The sequence below is a fragment of the Primulina eburnea genome, chromosome 3 (assembly GCF_022965805.1).
Source record: "Primulina eburnea isolate SZY01 chromosome 3, ASM2296580v1, whole genome shotgun sequence".
NCBI classification, from domain to species: domain Eukaryota; kingdom Viridiplantae; phylum Streptophyta; class Magnoliopsida; order Lamiales; family Gesneriaceae; genus Primulina; species Primulina eburnea.
Genome location: NC_133103.1, coordinates 49,221,853 through 49,245,597, shown reverse-complemented (window position 1 = coordinate 49,245,597; position 23,745 = coordinate 49,221,853). Strand labels below are relative to the sequence as shown.

The window sequence follows — 23,745 nt, the reverse complement described above, 5'->3', positions numbered from 1 at the left end:
CTCCTGAATCACAGATGGTTTTTTTCACTAATTGACCCCCTATTTCACATGGTACGACGAATTCCCCGGGGTCTTGCAGCTTCCGAGGAAGACCTCCTTGCCTGCCCTTATCATCTCCTCCAGTAAATGCCACCTCTTTCTGCTCTGCAAACTGAATATTAGAGTGTAGGGTCTTGAGATCTTCAAGACCTTTTTTCTTGTGAAATTCAGCTTGTAATTGTAAAAATCTCTGGGGGTAGGGAAGTAAAGAAATATCGATGCATTGATCAAAATCAGAACTCATAACTTTCTTACCTTGGTTTCCTTTGCTTGGAGTCTTCTTATCCTCCCGGCTGGGTGTGCAATCAATTTTTTTCTTTTCTCCTTCTATCATCCCAATTTCCTTATGATGTATAAAGATAGCATTTACTTCCCTCAGATGTGGATCTGCATTCTTTTGTACTGCACCTGATGGTTGCGACGTGAGTTGCTTGGTTATCTGCCCAACTTGCGACTCAAGGATTTTCAATGTAGCACCAATGCTTGCCATGTGGGTTTCTAGGTTGTCAAGCCTAGACTCAGTCCTAGCCATTCTCTTCCCAGATTCAACAACAAAAGTCCCCACTAAATCTTCAAATGATGGCTTTCCTTCCCCATTTTATGTATTGAACCCGGTGGAGGGTTCAACACATTCTTATTGTTTGCATAAGAAAAGTTTTCATGGTTTCTCAAACCAGGGTGATAAGTGTTAGGGGGAGGGTTACCTCTGTAGCCTTCATAGCCACGATTGTTAATGTACTGAGCTTCTTCCACAACTGGCTCTTCCGCAGCAGTTACCAAAGCTACATCAGACGTAGATTGGTCTGGCTTGTTCATCGCTGCAATTTGTGATGTCAATGCCGAAACCTGTGCAGTCAGTGATGTGATCGGGTCTACGGCATACACTCCAGCTGTTCTCTGTACTCCTGATCTCTCACTTGGCCACTGATAACTGTTGATGGTCATCTGTTCAAGTAATTCATAAGCTTCATCAGGTGTTTTAGAAAAAATAGTACCTCCGGCGGCTGCATCCACATTGCCTCTAGTTGGCCCATCCAGACCATTGTAAAAGAGCTCAATCTGAACCCATTCTGCATATCCATGATTCGGACACTTTCTGAGCAGTTCTTTTTATCTCTCCCAAGCCTCATATAACACTTCAAATTCCCTCTGCCTGAAGTTAGTGATGTCTATTTTCAGCTGAGCAGACTTGGCAGGAGGAAAATACTTTGATAGAAATTTTGTGACCAAATCTGCCCATGTAGTAATACTCCCTAGCGGCAGAGATTGGAGCCAGCTCCTTGCCTGATCCCTGAGAGAAAACGGAAACAAACGCAATCGAATAATTTCGTCAGAAACACCATTAATTTTTACCGTGTCCGTGATCTCTAGAAAAGTCCTGAGATGAAGATGGGGATCTGCTGTGGCTACACCTCCAAACTGGTTCTGTTGAACCATGTTGATCAGTGCGGGCTTTAGCTCGAAGTTATTAGCAGCAATGGTTCCACGAGCTATTCCAGAATAGTGAGCGTTAATGACTGGGCGGAAATGTTCTCGGATTGGCACCTCTCGTGGGAGCTCGTTCTGATGATCTCTGTTTTCGGCCATTTCTTTAATCTCCTCTCGTCTTGCTTTCCTTAATCTCCTGGCAGTTCTTTCGATTTCAGGATCAAAAACCAGCAAGTCGGGATTTGTATATTTTCGCATGCACTGTAAAAACAGAGAAGATTATAAAATAACAAAGTAAAACAATAAAAATAAACTCTAAATTAAAGTCAAGTCTACTTGGTAACAATACTGATATAAATTCAAATTTGACACTCCCCGGCAACGGCGCCAAAAACTTGTTGCGTGTTTTCACTACCGCAAGTATACGGTGTCAAGTTTTAGTACTGGTTAGAGTACAGGTATCGATCCCACGAGGAGTGTGTATAAAAATGTATATCAATTCTTGTAATTAAAATAGCCAAGACTTTATCTAGAAAAATCAGTAATCAGATTTGTTTGTTTAAATGAATTAACTGAAAACAATGAAGTAATTAAGTCACCGAATTGAGAGATAATACTGAGAGAAATATCTAGAGAAATGATTTCACAAAGTTTCCACGATAATTATTCACAGTTTAATTTATCTTCCTGAATTCCAATCAATTAATGGCCAAGAACACTTAGATTGTTTTATTCCCCCTTTCCCAAGTGACGAATAAAGTGTATCTATCAACTTTCGATTCAATTATTCCTAATTAGAATCTACGTTTCATAGATAAATGCAAACTATGTTCTTACTAAGCCTCGCTAAAGTTATACGCCTTCCGAACGCTATAAACATTTAACGATGTGTCTCTAATGATCTATAATCCTAGTCCCTCTCCCGAGTTATAAGATTAATCAAACAACAAAAAATTTATGGCCAGTAAATTGCAGTGCAGTAAGCGCAGAGAACACAATTAAACGAAAGCGGAATTCAATCAAATAAATAAAAGTGTCAAATCATCGTATCAACAGAGTTACGTCATTCTCTAGAATGGGAATTTAGTTCATCACGAATTCCATGAGAAAACAAGACATGTTCGTAGAACTAAACATCGTTACACACGAAAACAAAGAAACAAGAGAAAGAATAACAAATCCGAAGTGTCGTCTCTGTGTCCAGATGCGTCGTCTTCGTATTTGCAATCGTCTCGTGCAGGCGCTCCGTTCTCGCTTCTTTTTTTCTCCCCAAGATGGTATAATTTCGTGTGTTGTAACTCCCCGACGGCTGAATAATAACGTGTTATGACCTAACTCGCTCCATTTATAGTGCGGCGCGCGTAGGGGCGCGAGACTTGGCGCTGGGGCGCGCTGTGTTCTGCCGGGTGAGAAGGTGCGTGCGCGCGCGGAGGCGCGAGGTGTCGCGCTGGGGCGTGATGGTCTGGTTGTGTATCGTTTGCTCGTGCGCGCGGCAGCGCGTAATGTCGCGCGGGGGCGCGTTTGTCTCGGGTTGATGCGTGTCTCGTGCGCGCGCACGGCGCGAGACTTGGCGCTATTGCGCGTTGGTCTCGGGTTGTCTGTAGGTCTTGAGCGTGCGCGGCAGCGCGTTATCTCGCGCGATGGCGCGGAAGTCTCGGATATTGCAACATTGTATCTGCGCGCGCGGCAGCGCGAGACTTGGCGCGGGCGCGCTGGATCCTCGGGTTGAAGCCTTGCGTGCATGTGCGCGCGGTCGCGCGTGATGTCGCGCTGGGGCGTGGTCGCTACTTTCCAGACGTGTGCGCTCCGCTGTGTTTTCTTAGTCCACTTGGTCTCGTGTCCACTATTTTCTCCATTCCTGAAATGACAACATAAACAAACCAAAAACGCATAATTCTGTTCGAAACAAGCATAATTCAAAATGGATTTAAATGTAAATTAAGTGCAAATCTTGCACTTATCAACCTCACATAGCATCGGCCGAACCATACACATTGCATAAAAATATTTTAGAGCCCTTTTAAAATTAAAACCACTAACTACATTTTTGAGAAATACAGCCCATACTATAATCTCTCAAAAATATCTCAAAACATAAATAAAAAGTCGTACAATCTTTTAACATAAATCATAAACGTATATGCGGAAACTAGCGCCGGTCCTCGGGTCATGTGCACCTTCAGTCCAGTCGGATCAACCATCAAGACCTCTATTAGCATTATCATGATAACCTACATCCATCACACCTAGTGAGTCTAAAGACTCAACACACCATAATCTTTATAACGAGTAATACATAATACAGTCAACATATAACAGTGAAAAATACTTGTACTTAAAATATCTTTTCATGAAGATGCATAAACTTGAACATAAACATTTTCGTAAAATACTTTTTTCATGATGCGTAAACTGTAAATAAAAATACTTTCATAATGATGCATCAACTTTAAACATAAACATTTTCATGACGTGCATAAATAAACCTTAATCTTTTTCTTTTTCCTCCACATGACATGACATAAAACCTTTAACATGATAATAAACGTTTTCCTTTTCCTTTTCCTTTGTTGAATTCAGATCGTTAATTGTGACTTTCCTCACATGACATGACATGACGATGGATCCATCAGAAATATAACCACAGTACTGGGCAGCGGGGACATCAGCGACACTCTCACCGGTCAACTGAGCCTTGGCCTAACATGATCGAATAGAAATACGATCGTCGGGGCTCCCTCTGGGGCCTTTTCCCATAAATGGGCTCCCTCTGGGGCCTTCTCCCCTCACGATATTCTCATTCTTCCTCAAACCTCATAACCTCATATTCGCAATAATGGAAACACGATCGTCGGGCTCCCACTGGGACCATAACCCTCACGACATCGCCATTATTAACGAATTAGTCACAATCACCTCACTTCCTTCAACAGTTTTCATTCGCATCACTTTATAAAAATCGTGAATAATATTTACATTTTCATTTTGGAAACCAAGCATGCAACATGTATTTTAAATGTCTTCTTAAATCGTAAAAATCGTTGAGACATTTAAAAATCATAAATAAATCATGAGAAGTTCATAAACATTTAAAAAAAACATCAATATAACATGAAAATAGCATTTAGGGCACTGCCATGCCTGAACTGACTTCTAGGTGTAAAAAGACCGTTTTACCCCTGGACGTAAAATTTTCCAATTTTAACTTTTTTCTTGATTTTATGACTCTAACATGTCCCAAATAATTAATTAAGCTTATATGAATTTTTCCATAATTTTATGAAGCTCAAAACTTAGACTTTTCTAATTACCCATAATTAATTATTCTGATTGTGTTTAATTCCCGAAAAATACCAAACTTTAATATAAAATTCCTAAATTCTAAATTTAGTCATTTTATATTATTTTAGCCCTTTTGGACCACGACTCGACCCCCGTGAGTCATTTTCCAAAAATTCCTTCTTTTAGAAACCCTATTTGACACTAAATCTTCGACCCCGAGCCAACTCTCGATCCTCACGAGTTCGTCCCGAACAAGATCTATCCAGAAGTTGCCCAACATGTTAAATTAGGTTCCTAAACTCTAAGTTAGTCGAAACCATGCCTTAAAACCCAAAAACGAACCCTATCCTTCCCTTACTATTTTCGGCCGAGTGTTGTAGTTGGAGTAGGACACTTCTAAACCTCCTAGGACTCTATCCAATCGACCCCACCCCTGAACCATGGTGTCTAGCACTTACCTAGGTCCCTTAGGACTCTATCCAACCTAGCCCCAAGCCCCCATGCATCGCCTCAACTCTGCTGGAAGCTTCGACACCAAACTGCGCACCATGCGCGCAAATTCGAGAGGAGTCCTAGCTTGGCTAGGACTCTTTCCCTTGACCATGGATCGAGTCCTAGCCTGGCTAGGACTCTCCCCCAACTCAAAGACAACCCCTTGGACGTGCCTAGCCTCTGCCAAGCCACGCCCTTCCCTGCCAAAGACAAGTCGAAGGCGGAGAAGCCCCACGCGACGCATGATCATCGATTTTCTGTTTTTTTTTTTTCTGATTTTTCCTTCTTTTATTCGATTTGGCCGATTGATTGTGGTGTTGTGTGGATCCTAAATCATGTAAAAACCACCCTTGAACATGTATCCTAACATGGCAGCCCCTAAATCAATCAATACGATTTTTCTATGAACTTTAAACCAAGAAATCGAAGGCTTTTCATGCAATATTTCGAAATTTTCAACTTTCTATCATGTATTTCATGCACCGATAATTTAAAACAATTAATATGGTATAATAGATGAGAAAAGGAGATTAAGGTGTGCCTTTGCGTGTAATACGCTCGAATTATCGTTGACGACGAAGAACGGAGGGCGACTAGGCTTGCTCTTGATTGAACCTTCGAAAATCTCTCCAATTTGAATGAAGTGCCGTGTGATTGTGTGTGTGGTGGAGTGTTTCAGATTTGTGATAGTGGCCGATGGATTCTAGTAGTGCAAAGTGTAGGGTTTAATGTAATTTAATACTTTAAATACTAGTTAATCACCTTCAAGGCCTATTAGGCCTATCAAGCCATCTAATTAGGCCCATTAGTCAAATTAGGACATAATTAAAAATATTAGCAAAGTTTTCTTTTAATAAAAATTTGAATTTATTAGCCGGGTTGCTAAAAAGCTCGATTTTTAGTTCAAAAATCAACACCGATAAAATTTACGCCCCGGCGTATAAAATCACCTCAAAACCCCATATTTTCAAAAATAAGAAAAAGCATCGACCATCTTTTAAATAATTAAAAACATTTATTTAATAAAAAATCATTTTCTATATTTCAGCCCTCGGTCCTCGTTCCTCGATCGCAACTCGAATAACCTTTAAAAATACATTTTAATGCAACAATGTAGAAAAATATATTTTAAATATGCAAATATGCACAACATAATATAATAATGCAATTAAAACATTTAATTAAAATACAAGAGAATTTAATAATTGCATGCATGTGGTTTGCGTGGACCTTAAAATTTTCGGGGCGTTACAGGTTGCTTCTCAAACTTTCTCTTCTTCCCTTGAAGACTCGATTCAACAATGTTCACCCTTGGTACCATCTTACTTGACTTGGCCTCGGTGTTCTTATTGTCCTCTTCTATCCTCAATCTTACAATGAGATCCTCCAATCACATCTCTTTTATTTTGTGCTTCAAATAATTCTTGAAATCCTTCCACAACGGAGGGAGTTTCTCGATCAACGCAGCAACTTGGAAGAACTCACCTAGACTCATTCCTTCTGCATGAATCTCGTGCAAGATAAGTTGTAGTTCTTGCACTTGACTCATCACAGATTTTGATCTATCATCTTGAAGTCTAGAAACCTCCCAACAATGAACTTCTTCAAGCCCGCATCCTCCGCCCTGTATTTCTTATCAAGCATATCCCATAGTTCCTTGGCGGTCTTGACTTGACAATACACATTGTACAATGCATTGTCAAGTCCATTGAGGATGTAGTTCTTGCACAAGAAATCACTTTGGTTCCAAGCATCCAAAGCGGCCCTCATGTTGGTATCTGTCTCGTTTTCAGCAACGGTGGGAGGATCCTCTTTTAAGAACCTTGACAAACTCAAGGTGGTGAGATAGAAGAGCATCTTTTGTTGCCATCTTTTGAAATCCGCACCAGAAAACTTCTCCGGTTTCTCTCCTTGTGCAATGGTTGGATGTGGTGTTGTAGATGAAGATGTCATTGATATTCTTCTTGCAAATGATCAAAAATCCATAATTCTTCTTAAGATTGTTGTGTGGGGTATTCAAATATGAGAGAAATGCAAGAAGAAATCAAAGAATAAAACTATGTAGAGGCAAGTGTTGAACACTTTGTCCTTAAGAAGAATTTGCCCTCACAATGTGCTAGAGTTTTGTGGCAATCTTCTCCCAAGATACAACTACAACACTTGAATAATGAGCACTCAAATATTCAAGTTCTTTCACAAAGAAATGGATGAACTCTCTCTTGAAGAAGAAAGGAAGAAGGAGAATATGCTTATGCTTGTATGTGTTTGAATGTGTTTTTGATTTTTAAATAATCATGCATTTAATGTTTTTCAAATGAAAAGACATGATCTCTCATTCATAGGAGATGTCCCTTGGCTATTGTAACTGATTACAATCATCAAACAATGCCAAAGAAATGAAAAAATATTAGAAAAACTCGAAAAAATCTGAAGGGACGTCTCGGCATTCATAGGAGTCGTCTCGGCAGCTCCTGCCGAGCGCTGCCGGCAGGCGCGCGCGCCTGCGCGCCGGATCTGGCGCAGGCGCGCGCCTGCCACTGTCTCGGCAGGCGCTAGCGCGCGCTTGCACGCATACTCGCCCAGGCGCGCGCATGCTACTGTTCACCACCCAATTTTTTTATTTTTTTTTCAAATCAATTCGTTTTCCGTCCCTTACATGTTCCGACTATTCGTTTGAAATTCTTTCGACATATGAAGAACTTTTTCGAGTTTTATTCAGAACCACCGAACTTAATATTCATTTATTAAGCTTCGTTTTTCTTTTCGAATTTTTCCAATCAAACAGATTGATTAATTTGCTTAATTTTCATTCATTAAGCATCAAAATTCCAACATGAGACCGGTCAACCCTACCGATATTCATAATAAAAAGTAATACTTTTAGCATAAAATTAAATTTTTTTTTCATTGATGACCCAAATAAGAGATTTATCTCACAAAATAATATCCGTGAGATCGTCTCACACAAGTTTTTGCTTTAAATGATTGTACAAAATTTTTTGTTGAATATCTGGTTACAAAGTTGTAAAAGGGCATTCATTGCATTCCAAGGTAGAAAAATGGTAGATATTTGATGTGTGGGGTTAATGCAACGTCGTAGCATCCGTTGCCAAATTTTTTTTTTTATTTTTTTATATCGATTTTCGTTATTATTATTTTTTCTTTTAAAACTTGTGTGCATCTCTTATATAAAAAATGAGACTTGAGACCACATATAAAAAACGAAAGTCAAAGCTTAACTTCAATAATTTGATAGATAACCATAAAATGGTGAATTAGTTAACCAATTTTTTTTTTCGAAAATATTCTTTACTTGTAAAATATTACGTAATTTATCATTCAAAAAAAATTGTAGTCTTTTTATTGTTTTAAAAAATTCTTTATTTATTTAAATATGTGTTGGTTTGTTTTTCGAAAAAATAAAGAAAGATGTATGTGTATCAATTCGTTTATTTTTTTTTATTTTTACTAGTAATACTATTAATAATAATATTAATAATAATAATAATAATAATTGAAATATGAAAATTGATATGTAAAATTCTTGAATTTGGGGCTTTTTATTTTTATTTTTTAAAATCTTTGATGATTATCGTAATTTATTAATCATATTACCAGTATAAATAAATAAAAAATAAGTAGACATACGCACATACTTTCTTTTATGAGTAGGTCTCATGTGAGACCGTCTCACGGATTTTAATCGGTGAGACGGGTCAACCTTATAGATATTCACAATAAAAAGTAATACTTTTAGCATAAAAGTAATACTTTTTAATGGATAACTTAAATAAGAGGTCCGTCTCACACAACTTTTTGCTTTCTTTTATTATTATTTTTGAAAACTAAGGCAACTCATTAAACTAAATAAAATATTTTTTTATAGAAAAAAAAATTCGAAAGATAAATTGCCTATATTTTAAAATCAAATAATTTTTTTAAGGCAAAAACTTGTATGAGACGGTCTCACGGATCATATTTGTGAGACGGATCTCTTATTTGGGTCACCCATGAAAATGTACTACTTTTTATACTAAGAGTATTATTTTTTATTGTGAATATGGGTAGGGTTGACCCGTCTCACAGATTATAATCCGTGAGACGGTCTCACATGAGACTCATTCTTTTTTTAAAATGGTTGACTGATTCACCATTTTAAATTTATTTATCTTTAAATTAGTCAACACACATAAAAAGAGATTTGATGCACAAATTCAAGAAATATAAATAAGAAAATTCAAGAATTTGTATATTCTAACTATCATTATTAAATTTTCATAATCATATTATAAGTAAAAGTAAAATAAAAAAATAAGTGGACCAATATGTGTATTCATTTCTTTATTTTTGGAAAACTAAACCAACGCATGTTTATATAAATAAATATTTTAAAAAAAATAAAAAGAGTACAAATTATTTTGAAGAATAAATTACCTAATATTTTATAAATAACTAATTTTTTTTCGATTCACCATTTTAAGATGATCTGTGTTACAAATTATTGAACTCGGTCTTCAATTCTAAATTTTTGTATATGGTCTTATGTCCCATTTTTTTAAAATAGAAGATGTGCTCAAATTCTAAATGAAAAAATAATAATAATGAAAAAAAAAAATTGCCATCCTTTTGATGTTGTCAGCAGAAGAGAATGTTGTAGCCTCCTCTTTCAATGATGGTGGATTCTGCATATGAAACCACAATAAACATTAAATTTGAAATTTTTATTTTTAAAAAAAAAATTAATAAAAACCCACTAAGTAGATACAGAGTATTTAATAAAACGAAGATGCATTGTATTTTTTCACTCATTAAGAATTTTTTTTTTGAAAAAATAAGAAAATATAATGAACATGAATAAAGTAGAGAGATTGAAGTCCAAAGTTAAGTTTTGAATCTGTATGACAGGTGAACATCCCTGGGGATACAAAGCTGATCCAGAATCGAATTCAGACACAAAGGACGGGGTCAAGACTCGAGGGAACAACATCATATATTCGTAACGTATTAAAATGAAGGTTCATGTAACCTACAATTCATCCGATATTCGACATCATCCATTCTACCGGCCTCATGCTGCTGTCGAAGGGTAACAACTCCCCATTTCTAAACATATCCCGCGGTCTTTTCTTGAGTGCTGCAGCACCTTCAGCCATTGGAGAAACAACACTCGCATTGGTAAAACAATCACCGAGTCGAGCAGGCAGGTTCAACAGGTTTTGGTCATGCACATTGAAGGATATGTCAGATACTGGAGGTATATTCGTCAGAATGTTGCATTCATTGGCTACCTTGATTGCCAGGTCAGACAGCTCGTCCCTAGCAGCTTCTAGCCCAGCAGAGGCCAGTGCTTGGTCATTAAGTGCTTTACAAGCTTTTTCAAGGATCGATTGTAGATACTTTCCTTGGGCTTCTATTCGGAGCTGGAGCCTGCGTTGGACCTGGACAGAGGAGGAAAACTCGTTCGCATCAGGTGCACTGATGAAATTTGAGAATTGACAGAAAAAAAAACGATTACAAGATCAGAAGTTCAGTAATAAGCAACCACATATTTAGCAACTCTACTGCATTATCCTTTAATATGCTTATAAATATTCATTAAGAAATAAAATATTTAACGTAATCATATAGCATAATGCATGATACAACACCGACTGTTTCTTTAACTTCGTTTTCCAAGCTAAACATTGTAGTAATGTGGACACAAGTTCCATATATGTCACACTTGACTTGACTTAAAGGCAATCAATATCTTCGACACATTGTGTCTCGCAGACAGTCATATGACATACATTGGCTCCACAACAAAATGAGTGGCTCATAAACTTGGGGACTCCACCGTAAAGAAAGATAACTTTTCGGGTTTGACTTCATTCTTGGGCTTATGACCTAATATTGATTCTTCATAACCGTGATTTGGCCATTCGGAGACAGTTAGAATTGAATCATTTATCGGCAATGTGACTTTGGTTCATATTATAGGCGAGTTGTGATGTATTCACCGAAATAATGATTGAATGCTGTTTAGAGAGGGTTTTCGTAGTGTCAGATTCTCAAGAAAGTGAACAGTGTCATCCAGCTCCACAACGAAATAAATATAATGTTGCTAACACCCCCACCTATATGGTCTATCTTTTAGATTTGGAATCTCAATTCCAGCCATAACATAACCATGAATCATCGAACGGGCTTTGGGGGCAATCTTGAACCTAACTCAACCTCAAAGCTAGCTCAAGTTGGGAGAATTGTCCAAGTCCATATATGCAACTCCAAGATATTTTCCAAACAATATGGGATAACTTACACATCCCCTCACGCCCAGGAATGAACATCTAAAGCGTGAAATTTACAAATGACTCAACTATGAACAGTACGGATGACCCAATTATGGTTAGTCTAACACATAAAGGTGGAACTTGGGCTCTGAGACCAAATTAAGATTGAGACTCGAACCTAATTCAACCCCAAAAGCTAGCTCAAGGGTGGAGGATTCTTCAAGTCCATATATGCAACTCCCAGATATTTTATTCAACTGATGTGGTACAAGTGGCCTGGCAATCAGCACCATGAATCATAGGACCGGCTTTCTTCAACTTATGCAATAATTAATATGACGTGAACCCGGCCTTATTTTCATCCCAAAGTCTTATTCAGTCAATTAGTTGTCGATTTGTACACAGAAATGAAGGAAATAGTTTGCCAATTTCATCTCTCTGCTCTGGTTCAGATACGTCTATCCCCTAATTCTTCTAATCCTGCCGCTCAGCAAGCTCAAAGTTTCTTGCAAAAAGGAAGATAAACAAACCGAAACTACCCCTAAGAAAATTGCCCTGCTTCCACATCCTCAGTTTCTTGATTCTTTCAGGCTTGATATCAAACCCAACGCAAACAACACATTTGGATGGATACACAAATAGGAAAAAAATCCAAACCTCAAGCTGCTCGTGCAGTCTTCGCTGAACTTCCATTTGCACACGCAAAGCCTCCGTTACCTGGTACCCGCTGGTAAAAATCCAAAAACAAGTGTTCACGATTATACGGAAACAATGGAGCTTGCTCGAAAAAAACTTGGTAGGGTACATATAGTACTCGTTTATTTCTTGTGACATCATCATTGTTGATGTTGATGCAGATGAACCAGTATCCTGAGTCTCGGCAACACAAGATGCTGTGATCCATTAAATACAAACGAATTGATTGGCATTAAATGACAACATCAAATTCAAAAAAGAACATATTTACGAACCCAATGTGGCTCAAAGTAAAACCTCTATCCAGAAACTTTATTCCCAGTACATTTTCAAAACTCATTTTATAAAAACATACCTGCAGAAACACCGGAAACAAAACCAAATATACCATAACAGTTTTACCACTGAACTGTTCGGATGGTCATCGGACCATACACAAGCGACAAAGGGAGAGCTTCGTTCCATACCTTCTTTTGAGTTTTCTGTTACCTCCTTGATGGCTTGTTTCCCCATTCGATACTTCTGCTCACAAATAACAGAAAGTCCAAGTTTGTGAATTAGGTATGCAGTATATTTCTTGAAATAAATATGAGAAATTGGAAATGAGGATGGCATGCCTGAAGATGAGACTTCAAGTGATACAAAGTCAAGCCTTTCACTCCCATTGATCTCATAATTGTTTTTGGTGTTGCTTCTGCGAAGAAAGCAAAGACTTAACTTCATAATCCAACCAAATATCACAAAGGTAAGTCCAGGATAAGAAAACAGTTTGTCTCATAAAAAGTTCTTCAACTTTAAGTAAATGACACTAGCTTACTTCATTTTACAGACAAAATTAACATACAGCATCCCGATATCCAAGATAAATTCCATAAAGTCAACCGAAACACAGGTGTCATACGAATAAATCCACCAATTTAATATTTTGTCTCTTCGTTTCTCATCAAGGAAGGAGGGGGGGTTGTGGGGAGAGAGATTTGTCCCCTAAAAAGTTCACATTTTTACTGCAGCATATGCGAAATTTTTCAAATTTTGAGAAAAGGAACACTTCAACCAAAAGATAAGAGCATTCTTGAAAATCAGGGGAACCAAACAGTCTCATCAAAGCTGAAATTTAAATGTAAAATGCTTAAATTTGTTAATATGGCAGCAGAATTTATCCTTCTTATGTATTTACAGAAATAGCTGCATTCAACTGAGGAGACAACTCCTTCCTCGGCCTCAAAATCCCCACTTTAACAAATACACACTCATATTATATATATGTGTGTGTGTGTGTGTTATCCATATATGTGTAACAAAACAAAGGGACACATACTATCGGGGCCGCCGAGCTGAGTGACAGCATCCACAAATCTTTCATGCAGCTCCGCCGTCCACCGGAGGCGCGGCCTGGGATCGGCTGACAGAACAAGGCACGCGTCACCAGGAAAACTAGTGCCATCCAAAGCCGTGTGTTGATGCTCTTCCCCGCTCCCCTCCATTGCAAAACTATGTAATGGCATCCCAGAATACATCTCCTCCCCCTCCCCCTTACTCAGAAAAAATCTACAAAAGTTCAAGAAAAGCCCAGATTTTTCAAGCTTTTTGAGGCGTAGAAATGGTGGGTTTCGCTTCGAAAGTGAGAGGAGTCGTGCGTTTTCGTGTGTGTGAGGGAGGAAGAGAGAGGGACAAGGAAGGAAAATAAACAGCGATGCTATGTTTTGTTCTGTCTTTGTCTGTTTCTCGAGCCTCTATCTGTCTTGTCTCTCTCAGTCTATGCCTATATATATGTGTATATATATATATATATGTATATATAGAGAAAGTCTTATGTGAGACCGTCTCACGGATCTTAATCTGTGAGACGGGTCAACCTATTCATATTCACAATAAAAAGTAATACTCTTAGCATAAAAAGTAATATATTCATGGATGACCCAAATAAGAGATTCGTCTCACAAATACGACCCGTGAGACCGTTTCACACAAGTTTTTGTCATATATATGTATATATATATATGTATGAGTGTGAAGATTGTGTGAGAGAGGACGAAAAAGGTAACATGGAGTAGTTGCTGCCGGCGAAGCCATTTTTTGGTCTAGACCAAACCTCTTTCATGCGTCCTGTATAACTTTGTTCCCAATTATCCAATTCAAATAATTTAACATTTTAACAACTTATGGGGAAAAAATAGATTTATTGAGTATATCAGTTTTTGAAAAATGATAGGCGGTAGGCGCGGACGATAACCCATTGACTGGCTGTTAGCCGTTAGGCGTTTAGGCAGGAGACGACGATATTTAGACGTTTTTTTTTTACGTAAATATCTAATTTTTGGCAAAAACTTGTGTGAGACGGTGTCACAGATCGTATTTTGTGAGACGGATCTCTTATTTGGGTCATCAATGAAAAATATTGTTTTTTATGCTAAAAATATTACTTTTATTGTGAATATCAATAGTTGACTCGTCTCACAGATAAAGATTCGTAAGACCGTCTCACAAGAGACCTATTCTTATTAATTTTGTTCATATCTATGTTCTTCAATAATTTTTATATGTGTGTGTGTGTCGCATACGCATATTTTTGATATGATTAGGGAGTCAATTTTTTTTATAGCGCTCAGAGATATCATTTTTCTAAAAATCGGGGAGATAGACAACTTTTTAGCTCTTAGGTGATGTCTTTTAGAACAATGATATATATGATTTAATATATTTTTTTGAATATCTTTTTATTATATAATTTAAAATTTGATAATTATTGATACAAAAATGCATATAAATAACAATATTTTTGATAATATAACTAATCATATATCAACGGTGCATAATGCATGTATACATGCATACTAAATTGATATGAATTATAAGTTTATCCACAAATAATTTTTATATAAAAGTAAAATATTTCTTTTCTGGTACAAATTATTATAGCTAAGATGAATGATATCTTGAGAAATAAAATGTAGTGTATCATAAAAATACCTAAGTTAATTACATGTATCTTACTTTATTATTTAGTAAATGTATTTAGAAATATTTAAAAAAACCTATTTTTTTATATATATTTTGCAACTTTTGTAGCATGATATAATCCATACTTTAATAATTTTCAAAAGAATTATTTGCTAGCAACTTCAATTAAAGAAGTTTGGAATAAATACAAAAAATTATTAAGCTAAAGTGAGAAAAGTTGTTAGTTGGCATTATATTTTAAAGAACAATAATAAGATGATGGAATTGACTTGAGTGAGCAGGCCAGCTTGTGGTTAGTTATTTTAATGAGAACCAACAAACTTAACTATTTTTAAATGTACAATAATAAATTATTACATTAATTTATCTTTTAAATATTTATATATACAATTTTGATATCCTACACAACTACCATGCACATCTATGTGAGCATGGATGAGGTGTCACTCACCTATTGGATGTGATGAAATATAGAAAAATTGTGCATCCAATGAGTGAGTGACACATCATCGGTGCTCACAAAGATGTACACGGTAGGTGTGCAGGATATCAAAAATGTCTGTGTGTGTGTGTGCGCATATATACAACGGGTCTTTCTCATATCAGAGTGGAATTGGCTATATAGCATGTCAAACAAACAACCTGAATCGAGTTGAGCCGGCTCGCCAAAAACCCGACTCTTGCGGGTTGACCAACAGGCTGGACCACATTTTGGTGGGTTGAAAATTTCTCAACTCAGCCAAACCAAAGATGGTTTGTGTGTTATAATTAAATTTAATCATTAAAAAATTAAAATTTTATAGAAAATTTTAATAATATTTCAAATAATTGATTTGAAAATTTTAAATGTTAACCAAAATAATTATCATAAAATTTCATAATTTGAAAGCCCATGGAGGCCCGACTTTTAGCGGTTGGGATTTTCAAACCCAACCTTTTAAATTTATATATCAGGTTGGATTAATCCGATTGACTCAACTCGAATTGACAATAGTATTTATATCTTGGTTTATATTTAAATAAAATTTATTTATTTTTATTTTTACAAAAAAAAAAAAGTTAGCAATCATTAAAAGATTGTCTTTATTTATTATTTTCTAAAGTTTCTTAGGACCACCATTAATATACACATAGAAGCCACTTGCTCCAAATTTTTATGAAACAACAAATTATTATTAAAAATTTATGTTCAATCAAAAATTGCTAAAGTCAACTTCTCCACCAATAAAAGAAAAGAACGACAAATCCAACCGGCCAACCTTAACTGCCATCCGGCATGAAAAATTAGAGGGCACACATCAATAAATTATTATTATTACCACCAAAAATATATTTCCACCAATTTCATTTATTCAAGTACAAATTTTAGTTGTAATTCAAACATTATTATATATATTGTAATATTATGTTTTAATTTAATGTATTTTATTTAGATTTTAAAATAATAAAGTTGGACCACATGTCCAATTTAATTATTAACATGTTCGATAATTTTGAACCAAAAAAAAAAATCGAGGCCCCATTTATCATTTGGAAGTCAGAATCATAGGAACTGCAATGACATGCATTATCTTGACCATCGTATTTATCTAATAATAATTGAAAATAGGAATTCTTAGTGTAGATTAGAATCAAAGAAGAGTAAGAAATGATTAAGCCACATGTACAAGACAAGAATGTGACACAAAACACATCGTGTCAATGTCAAATCTAGGAAATAATAAAAGGCAAAAATTTACGTGAGATAGTCTCACGGGTCATATTTTATGAGACGAATTTTTTATTTATAAAACTTGGTTTTAACCGTTTGGTTGATTAAATTTTAAAAATGAAATTGTATTTTAAGTGATTTGATTGGATTCCATTGTATATTAACAAATCTTCTCAAAATGGGTCAGATTTGATGGGATTTGGATTTGAATAAACCTAAAAAAAATATCCATAACAATTTTTTTTAATTATTATCATTCTACCATCTTTACATATCGTAGTTGGATTAAATGATAAATTTATTTATTTTTTATTTTATATATTTGATTCTTGAGATATATTCTTATAGTTCTCATTGATATTTTATTTTCCAATTTTTCTAGTGTACAAAGTGTTAAAAAAAATCAAGCCAACATATTTGAATTCAAAGCACACCATTTTAGAATTCAACAACACAATTAACACATGTGTTGATTAGTCAAAAATTATGAGGTAAGCTATGAGGTTTTATTTTTTGTTTTTTCCCTAAACTTCACCTATAAATACCCACCCATTCTTCATTCCAAAATCACACCAAAAACACAAATCATCTCATCTACAATTATAAGTGTAGAAGTGAGATAAAGGATTTAATGTGAGATTTCTTAAGGAGTGTTTATCCTTGGAAAGAATAGGATTAGTGGAGAGAAAGTGAGTGTTAAAATCAGAGTGTTCTGAGTGAAATACTTTGTTTTCTCAATTCTCTTGTCTTCTTTGTTATTAATAAAGAAGTGATCTCCTTGAGAGGTTTAGAGTGGACGTAGCCCAATCTTGGGGTGAACCACTATAAATATTGGTGTTCATCTTATTCATTGTTGATATCACTTATGATATTCCGCTGCGATGTTATCTCGTTTATTTCCCTGATATCCCAACAAATGGTATCACAGCAAGATTCTCAAATACTATAGGAAGTCCTCGTATGCTCTGTGGTTGCAGCTTAGTCTGAACTTCCACATCAGAAAAGGCTTTCTAGACAGTATTAGGGAAGTGGTTCTTTTGTGTTCAGGCTTTGACGATTAATTCGTTGGTAGTAGTCACAAAAGATGGAGGTACGCACAAGCAAGATGATTAGCCTTAATGGCTCTAATTATCAACTTTGGAAAAGTAAGATGAAAGATCTTCTATTCGTCACCAAGATGCACCTACCGGTGTTCAGCGAGTCTAAACCAGATGATAAATCAGATGCTGAATGGAACTTCGAGCACGAGCAAGTCTGCGGGTACATCCGACAATTTGTCGATGACAACGTGTATAATCACATCTCTAACGAGACACATGCTCGTATGCTTTGGACGAAGTTGGAGACACTATATGCCTCCAAAAGTGGCAACAACAAATTGTTCTATTTGAGCAAGCTTGTCCAAGTTCGATACAAAGAAGGAACTCTGGTCGCAGATCATCTGAACGAGATTCAAGGATTCGTGGAGCAGTTATCAAGTATGAGCATAAAACTTGATGACGAGGTCATAGCTCTGATTGTGCTAGCTTCATTGCCAGAGTCTTGGGAGACTCTGAAGGTATCACTCACGAACACAGCACCGGGAGGAGTCGTGAGTGTGGACTTCATCAAGAGTGGCATCTTGAATGAAGAGATGAGGCGAAGATCTCAAGGTTCCTCTACCTCACAGTCAGATGTTTTGGCTGCTGAGTCAAGGGGTAGAAGCAAGATCAAGAAAAACACAAATCAGAAGCCAAGAAGAAGCAAGTCCTCGGGGAGATATGCCAACGTAAAGTGTTATCGCTGTGGAGAAAACGGACATATTAAAAAATATTGTCGGCAACCGAAAAACAAACATGAAACTGATGATAAGCAAACAAACGCCATTGACGAGTTCAATGTTGTTCACGAGCTAGAGCAGGAGTCCGTAAATTTGGCAACTCAAGTAACTAGTTGGGTGATCGATAGTGGAGCAACAGTCCACGTCACATCTCGAAGAGAATGCTTTACATCCTACACACAAGGGGACTTTGGTGTGGTAAGGATGGGGAATAACGACTTATCCAGAGTCGTGGGAAAAGGAGATGTGAGCTTGACTACCGTGGATGGCTCTACACTGATCCTGAAAGACGTCAGGCATGTGCCAGATATGCGCCTGAGTCTGATATCGGTCGAAAGACTCGATGAAGAAGGTTTTTGTACAACCTTCCGAAATGGGGTATGTAAGATTTCAAGAGGCTCACTTGTGGTGGCAAAGGGATTAAAGATGTCAAAGCTATATGTAGTTCAAGAAAATCATTCTGAAGGAGTGAACTACGCAGGGGAAGAAAACTCAACAGAGTTGTGGCACCGACGTCTTGGTCACATAAGTGAAAAGAATCTTACACGCCTTGTGAGCAAGCAAGTTCTGCCCGGTATAAAGCAGGTTCATATGAAACAATGCACAAACTGCTTAGCCGGAAAACAAAACAGAATATCATTCAAAAGTTCACCTCCTAGCAGAGCCGATAAAATACTAGATCTGGTGCACTCAGATCTATGTGGTCCGATTCCATTGTCGCTCGGAGGAGCGAGGTACCAAAGGATGAAAGACAGAAGTTGGATGTCAAAACAAGAAAGTGCATATTTATAGGCTATGGCGAGGATCAACTTGGTTACAAGTTTTATAATACAGATCTCAAAAAGCCTATAAGAAGTCGTGATGCCATATTTCAGGAGAATGAATTCTTGGAGACTGCGGAAAAGGAGAATTCTGGATCTGAACAAGATCTGGAATGGTGGCCTTCAACGGTAAATCCAAAACCGGTTGAAGATGAAGATTTGCAGAACGATCATGAAGATGAAGATGAGATCTGTGTTCACAGTGAACCACCAGCAGAAAGTTCTCGTGGTACAATGACCACACGTTCTGGAAGAGAAGTGCGACCCTCAACCAGATATTCCTCAAATGAATATATCCTGCTAACTGACGGGGGAGAACCAGAGAGCTTCGAGGAAGCTATTAGCGGTGAACACAAGGATAAGTGGATGGAGGCTATGCAAGAAGAAATGCAATCATTGCATGATAATGATACGTTTGAGCTGGTGAAGTTGCCGAAAGGCAAGAAAGCTTTGAAGAATAAGTGGGTGTTCAGATTGAAGCACGAAGAACACAGTAGTCAACCAAGATTCAAAGCTAAGATTGTCGTCAAAGGTTTCGGACAGAAACACGGGGTCGACTTTGACGAAATATTTTCACCTGTGGTGAAGATGACATCCATCCGGATTGTGCTAGGGTTAGCAGCTGAGCTTGATCTGGAGGTGGAACAAATGGATGTCAAGACCGCATTCCTTCATGGGGATTTGGAGGAAGAAATCTACATGGAGCAACCAGAGGGGTTTGAAGAGAAGGGGAAAGAGGACCTCATGTGCAGATTAAAGAAGAGTTTGTACGGTCTCAAGCAAGCACCAAGACAATGGTACAAGAAGTTCGAATCGGTGATAACTCAACAGGGATTCAAGAAAACCACTGCAGACCATTGTGTGTTTGTCAAAGATACCTCTGATGATGATTTGATGGTGCTTCTACTCTATGTAGATGATATGTTGATTGTTGGCAAAGATGCTTCTGAAATCAAAGGGCTAAAGAAGCAACTAAGCAAGACTTTTTCTATGAAAGACTTGGGGCCAGCAAAAAGAATTATTGGCATGGAAATCCATCGAGACAGGTATGCCAAGAAGACCTGGTTGTCGCAGGAGAAGTATATTGAGAAGGTACTTCAGAGGTTCAACATGGACCAGGCCAAAGCGGTTGGATGTCCTCTTGCAAACCACTTCAAGTTGAACTCAAAACAGAGTGCTATTACAGAGGATGAGGAAGAAGAAATGAAAGGTGTTCCATATGCTTCAGCTATTGGAAGTCTGATGTATGCCATGGTATGTACTCGGCCGGATTTAGCTCATTCAGTAGGTGTAGTGAGTAGATTCCTTTCAAAACCGGGAAAAGAACATTGGGCTGCAGTAAAATGGATATTCAGATATCTACATGGAACCTCTAAATATAGATTGAGTTTTGGAGGATCCAGACTTGAGCTTGTAGGCTACACAGATGCAGATATGGCAGGAGATGTTGACTCCCGAAAATCCACATCAGGATACCTGATTACATTTGCAGGGGGAGCTGTGTCATGGCAGTCAAAGTTGCAAAAGTGTGTAGCATTATCAACCACTGAAGCGGAGTTCATTGCAGCAACTGAGGCATGCAAGGAAATGCTATGGATGAAAGGGTTTTTGGAGGAATTAAGTTTTGTGCAAGATCAATACAGGTTGTTCTGTGACAGTCAGAGTGCAATTCATCTTGGAAAGAATCCTTCAATGCATTCAAGATCAAAGCATATTGATGTTCGTTATCATTGGATACGAGATGTATTGGAGAAGAAGTTGTTGAAACTTGAGAAGATTGACACAGATGAAAATGGATCTGATATGATGACCAAGACATTGCCGAAATGGAAGTTGGAATACTGTAGAGCTGTTGCAGGTTTGATCGAATTCACAAAATGTGCTTGAGGGGGAGAATTGTTAAAAAAAATCAAGCCAACATATTTGAATTCAAAGCACACCATTTTAGAATTCAACAACACAATTAACACGTGTGTTGATTAGTCAAAAATTATGAGGTAAGCCATGATGTTTTATTTTTTGTTTTTTCCCTAAACTTCACCTATAAATACCCACCCATTCTTCATTCCAAAATCACACCAAAAACACAAATCCTCTCATCTACAATCATAAGTGTAGAAGTGAGATAAAGGATTTAGTGTGAGATTTCTTAAGGAGTGTTTATCCTTGGAAGGAATAGGATTAGTGGAGAGAAAGTGAGTGTTAAAATCAGAGTGTTCTGAGTGAAATACTTTGTATTCTCAATTCTCTTGTCTTCTTTGTTATTAATAAAGAAGTGATCTCCTTGAGAGGTTTAGAGTGGACGTAGCCCAATCTTGGGGTGAACCACTATAAATATTGGTGTTCATCTTATTCATTGTTGATATCACTTATGATATTCCGCTGCGATGTTACCTCGTTTATTTCCCTGATATCCCAACACAAAGCATCATGGAGTCCAGTCCACCTCCAAAATTTGCTCCTTTCCACCCAATTCTTTCATTCTTTGTTCCCTACGGCCCACTAGAGGATGTTTTCTGAATTCATTAATTGCTACCGAAGAAACAAAAGCAGGTGGTGAAATATTAATGAATTGTTTCTCGAATTCATCCATTACATACTGAATATTATTGACATTTTGTGACTGTTGCATCTGCGAAAAGAAGTTTTCTTTTAAAAAAACAAAATTGAAGTTGTAGAAATCTTGTTTGAGTTCAATCATGACTCAAAACGAGATTGAACGCAATTAAGGCAAAAACTTACATAAGTATTTATTCAACATCTCCACTCTAAACACCCACACTGATCTTATCAAGTGATATCATAGAAGGTTGATTCTCGTCTCTGAACATTCTGAATATCATGACTTCATTCAGCAAAATTCCTATGTTCTCCAGAGAAAACTCTAATGATTGACATTACAAAAAATATTCTAATAGAAACGGTTTTTCTCAATTTTAAGAGCTGTTTTTAACTGCTTCACCATTTTTACCGTTGGTTACAAAATCACTCCTCTTATTGATGTTCTTATATATTATCAAAGCGGTTTTTTCAACCAATCGTAAAAGTTGAAGAACCACTTCTATTGTTCATTTTAGGTGTGGTTTGATAATGCTCGTACCCGTCACGCATATTTACAACAGTTTCAAACCGTTTTTGTAGTTGAGTATTTAGGAACTGTTTCAAAGTGCTCTAAAAGGCGTGAAGTGTAAGGAAAAACTTACACCGCTCCTACATGCCACAGATATAAGAGCGATTTGCAACCGCTATTGATGTTAGAAATTAAAGCACGGTTTGAAACCAATTGTACGCATTGTATATATTACAAAGGTTTTGGACTGCTCCAGTAGTTGTACATTTAGGAGCTGCTTCAAAGAATTCTAAAAAGAGTGAGGTGTAAGAACGATCATCCACCGATCCTACACGCCATCAATGTAAGAGTGCTTTGCAACCGCTATTGATGGTAGCAACTAAAGAATAGTTTGACACCGATAATACACGTCGTGCATATCACAACGGTTTTGAAAAATTTCTATAGTTGTGGATTTCGGAGCAGTTTCAAAGCGCACTAACAGTCGTGAGGTGTAAGAACGGTCTTACAACGCTCCTACACTTCATAGTTGTAAGTGAAATTTTCAACGCTATTGATGTTAGTAGTTTAAGAGTGGTTGCAAATCACTCCTACATGTCATCGATATAAGAGCAAGAAATAATAAATATAGGGCTAGTGTCAAACCACTTTGGAAACAGTTGGCAAAAAGAATGGTTTTTCTCCGTTCATATACATTGTCGATGTGAGAGTAGTATTCAACCATTTCTAAATATATGAATTTAGGAGCAATTGTAAACAACTTTTGAAAGGTGCTGGACGTAGGAACGTTTTGAACTATTCCTCAAGCCAAGAATATTAGAACGATTTCCAATCATTCTTCCAATTAATAATTTTAAAAACACTTTGAAACCAATCATGTGGCTGTAAATTTGGAGCAATTTAGGACCGTTTTTCAACAAGTGAATTTAAAAGTTGTTTCAAATCGTTCGTAAAACAAAAGATATAGGATCAATGTTTGAGCCGATAATTTAAAATGAATTTAATAAAATTATTTGGAATGGCTTCTAAATCCGATTTAGCAATAATGTACTTTTTTAGTGTATTTTATTTAAAACAAATATTCATTATTTTGAAATAATTCATCAACCAATAAAATAGCTAGATATATAAATATTCATCAAATAAACAATAAA

At 36.8% G+C, this 23,745-nt stretch overlaps 1 protein-coding gene across 1 annotated transcript; it reads right to left on the bottom strand.

The window, feature by feature from the left end:
- Positions 1-10,203: 10,203 nt before the first annotated feature.
- Positions 10,204-13,916, bottom strand: LOC140827793 (protein PHR1-LIKE 3-like). Its single transcript, XM_073190637.1, has 6 exons — positions 13,528-13,916; positions 12,827-12,903; positions 12,677-12,731; positions 12,328-12,406; positions 12,171-12,240; positions 10,204-10,679 (listed from the first exon to the last, which is right to left on the bottom strand). Exons 1-6 carry the CDS (start codon positions 13,724-13,726, stop codon positions 10,275-10,277), a joined length of 885 nt encoding a protein of 294 aa, XP_073046738.1. The 5' UTR covers positions 13,727-13,916; the 3' UTR covers positions 10,204-10,274.
- Positions 13,917-23,745: the final 9,829 nt, after the last annotated feature.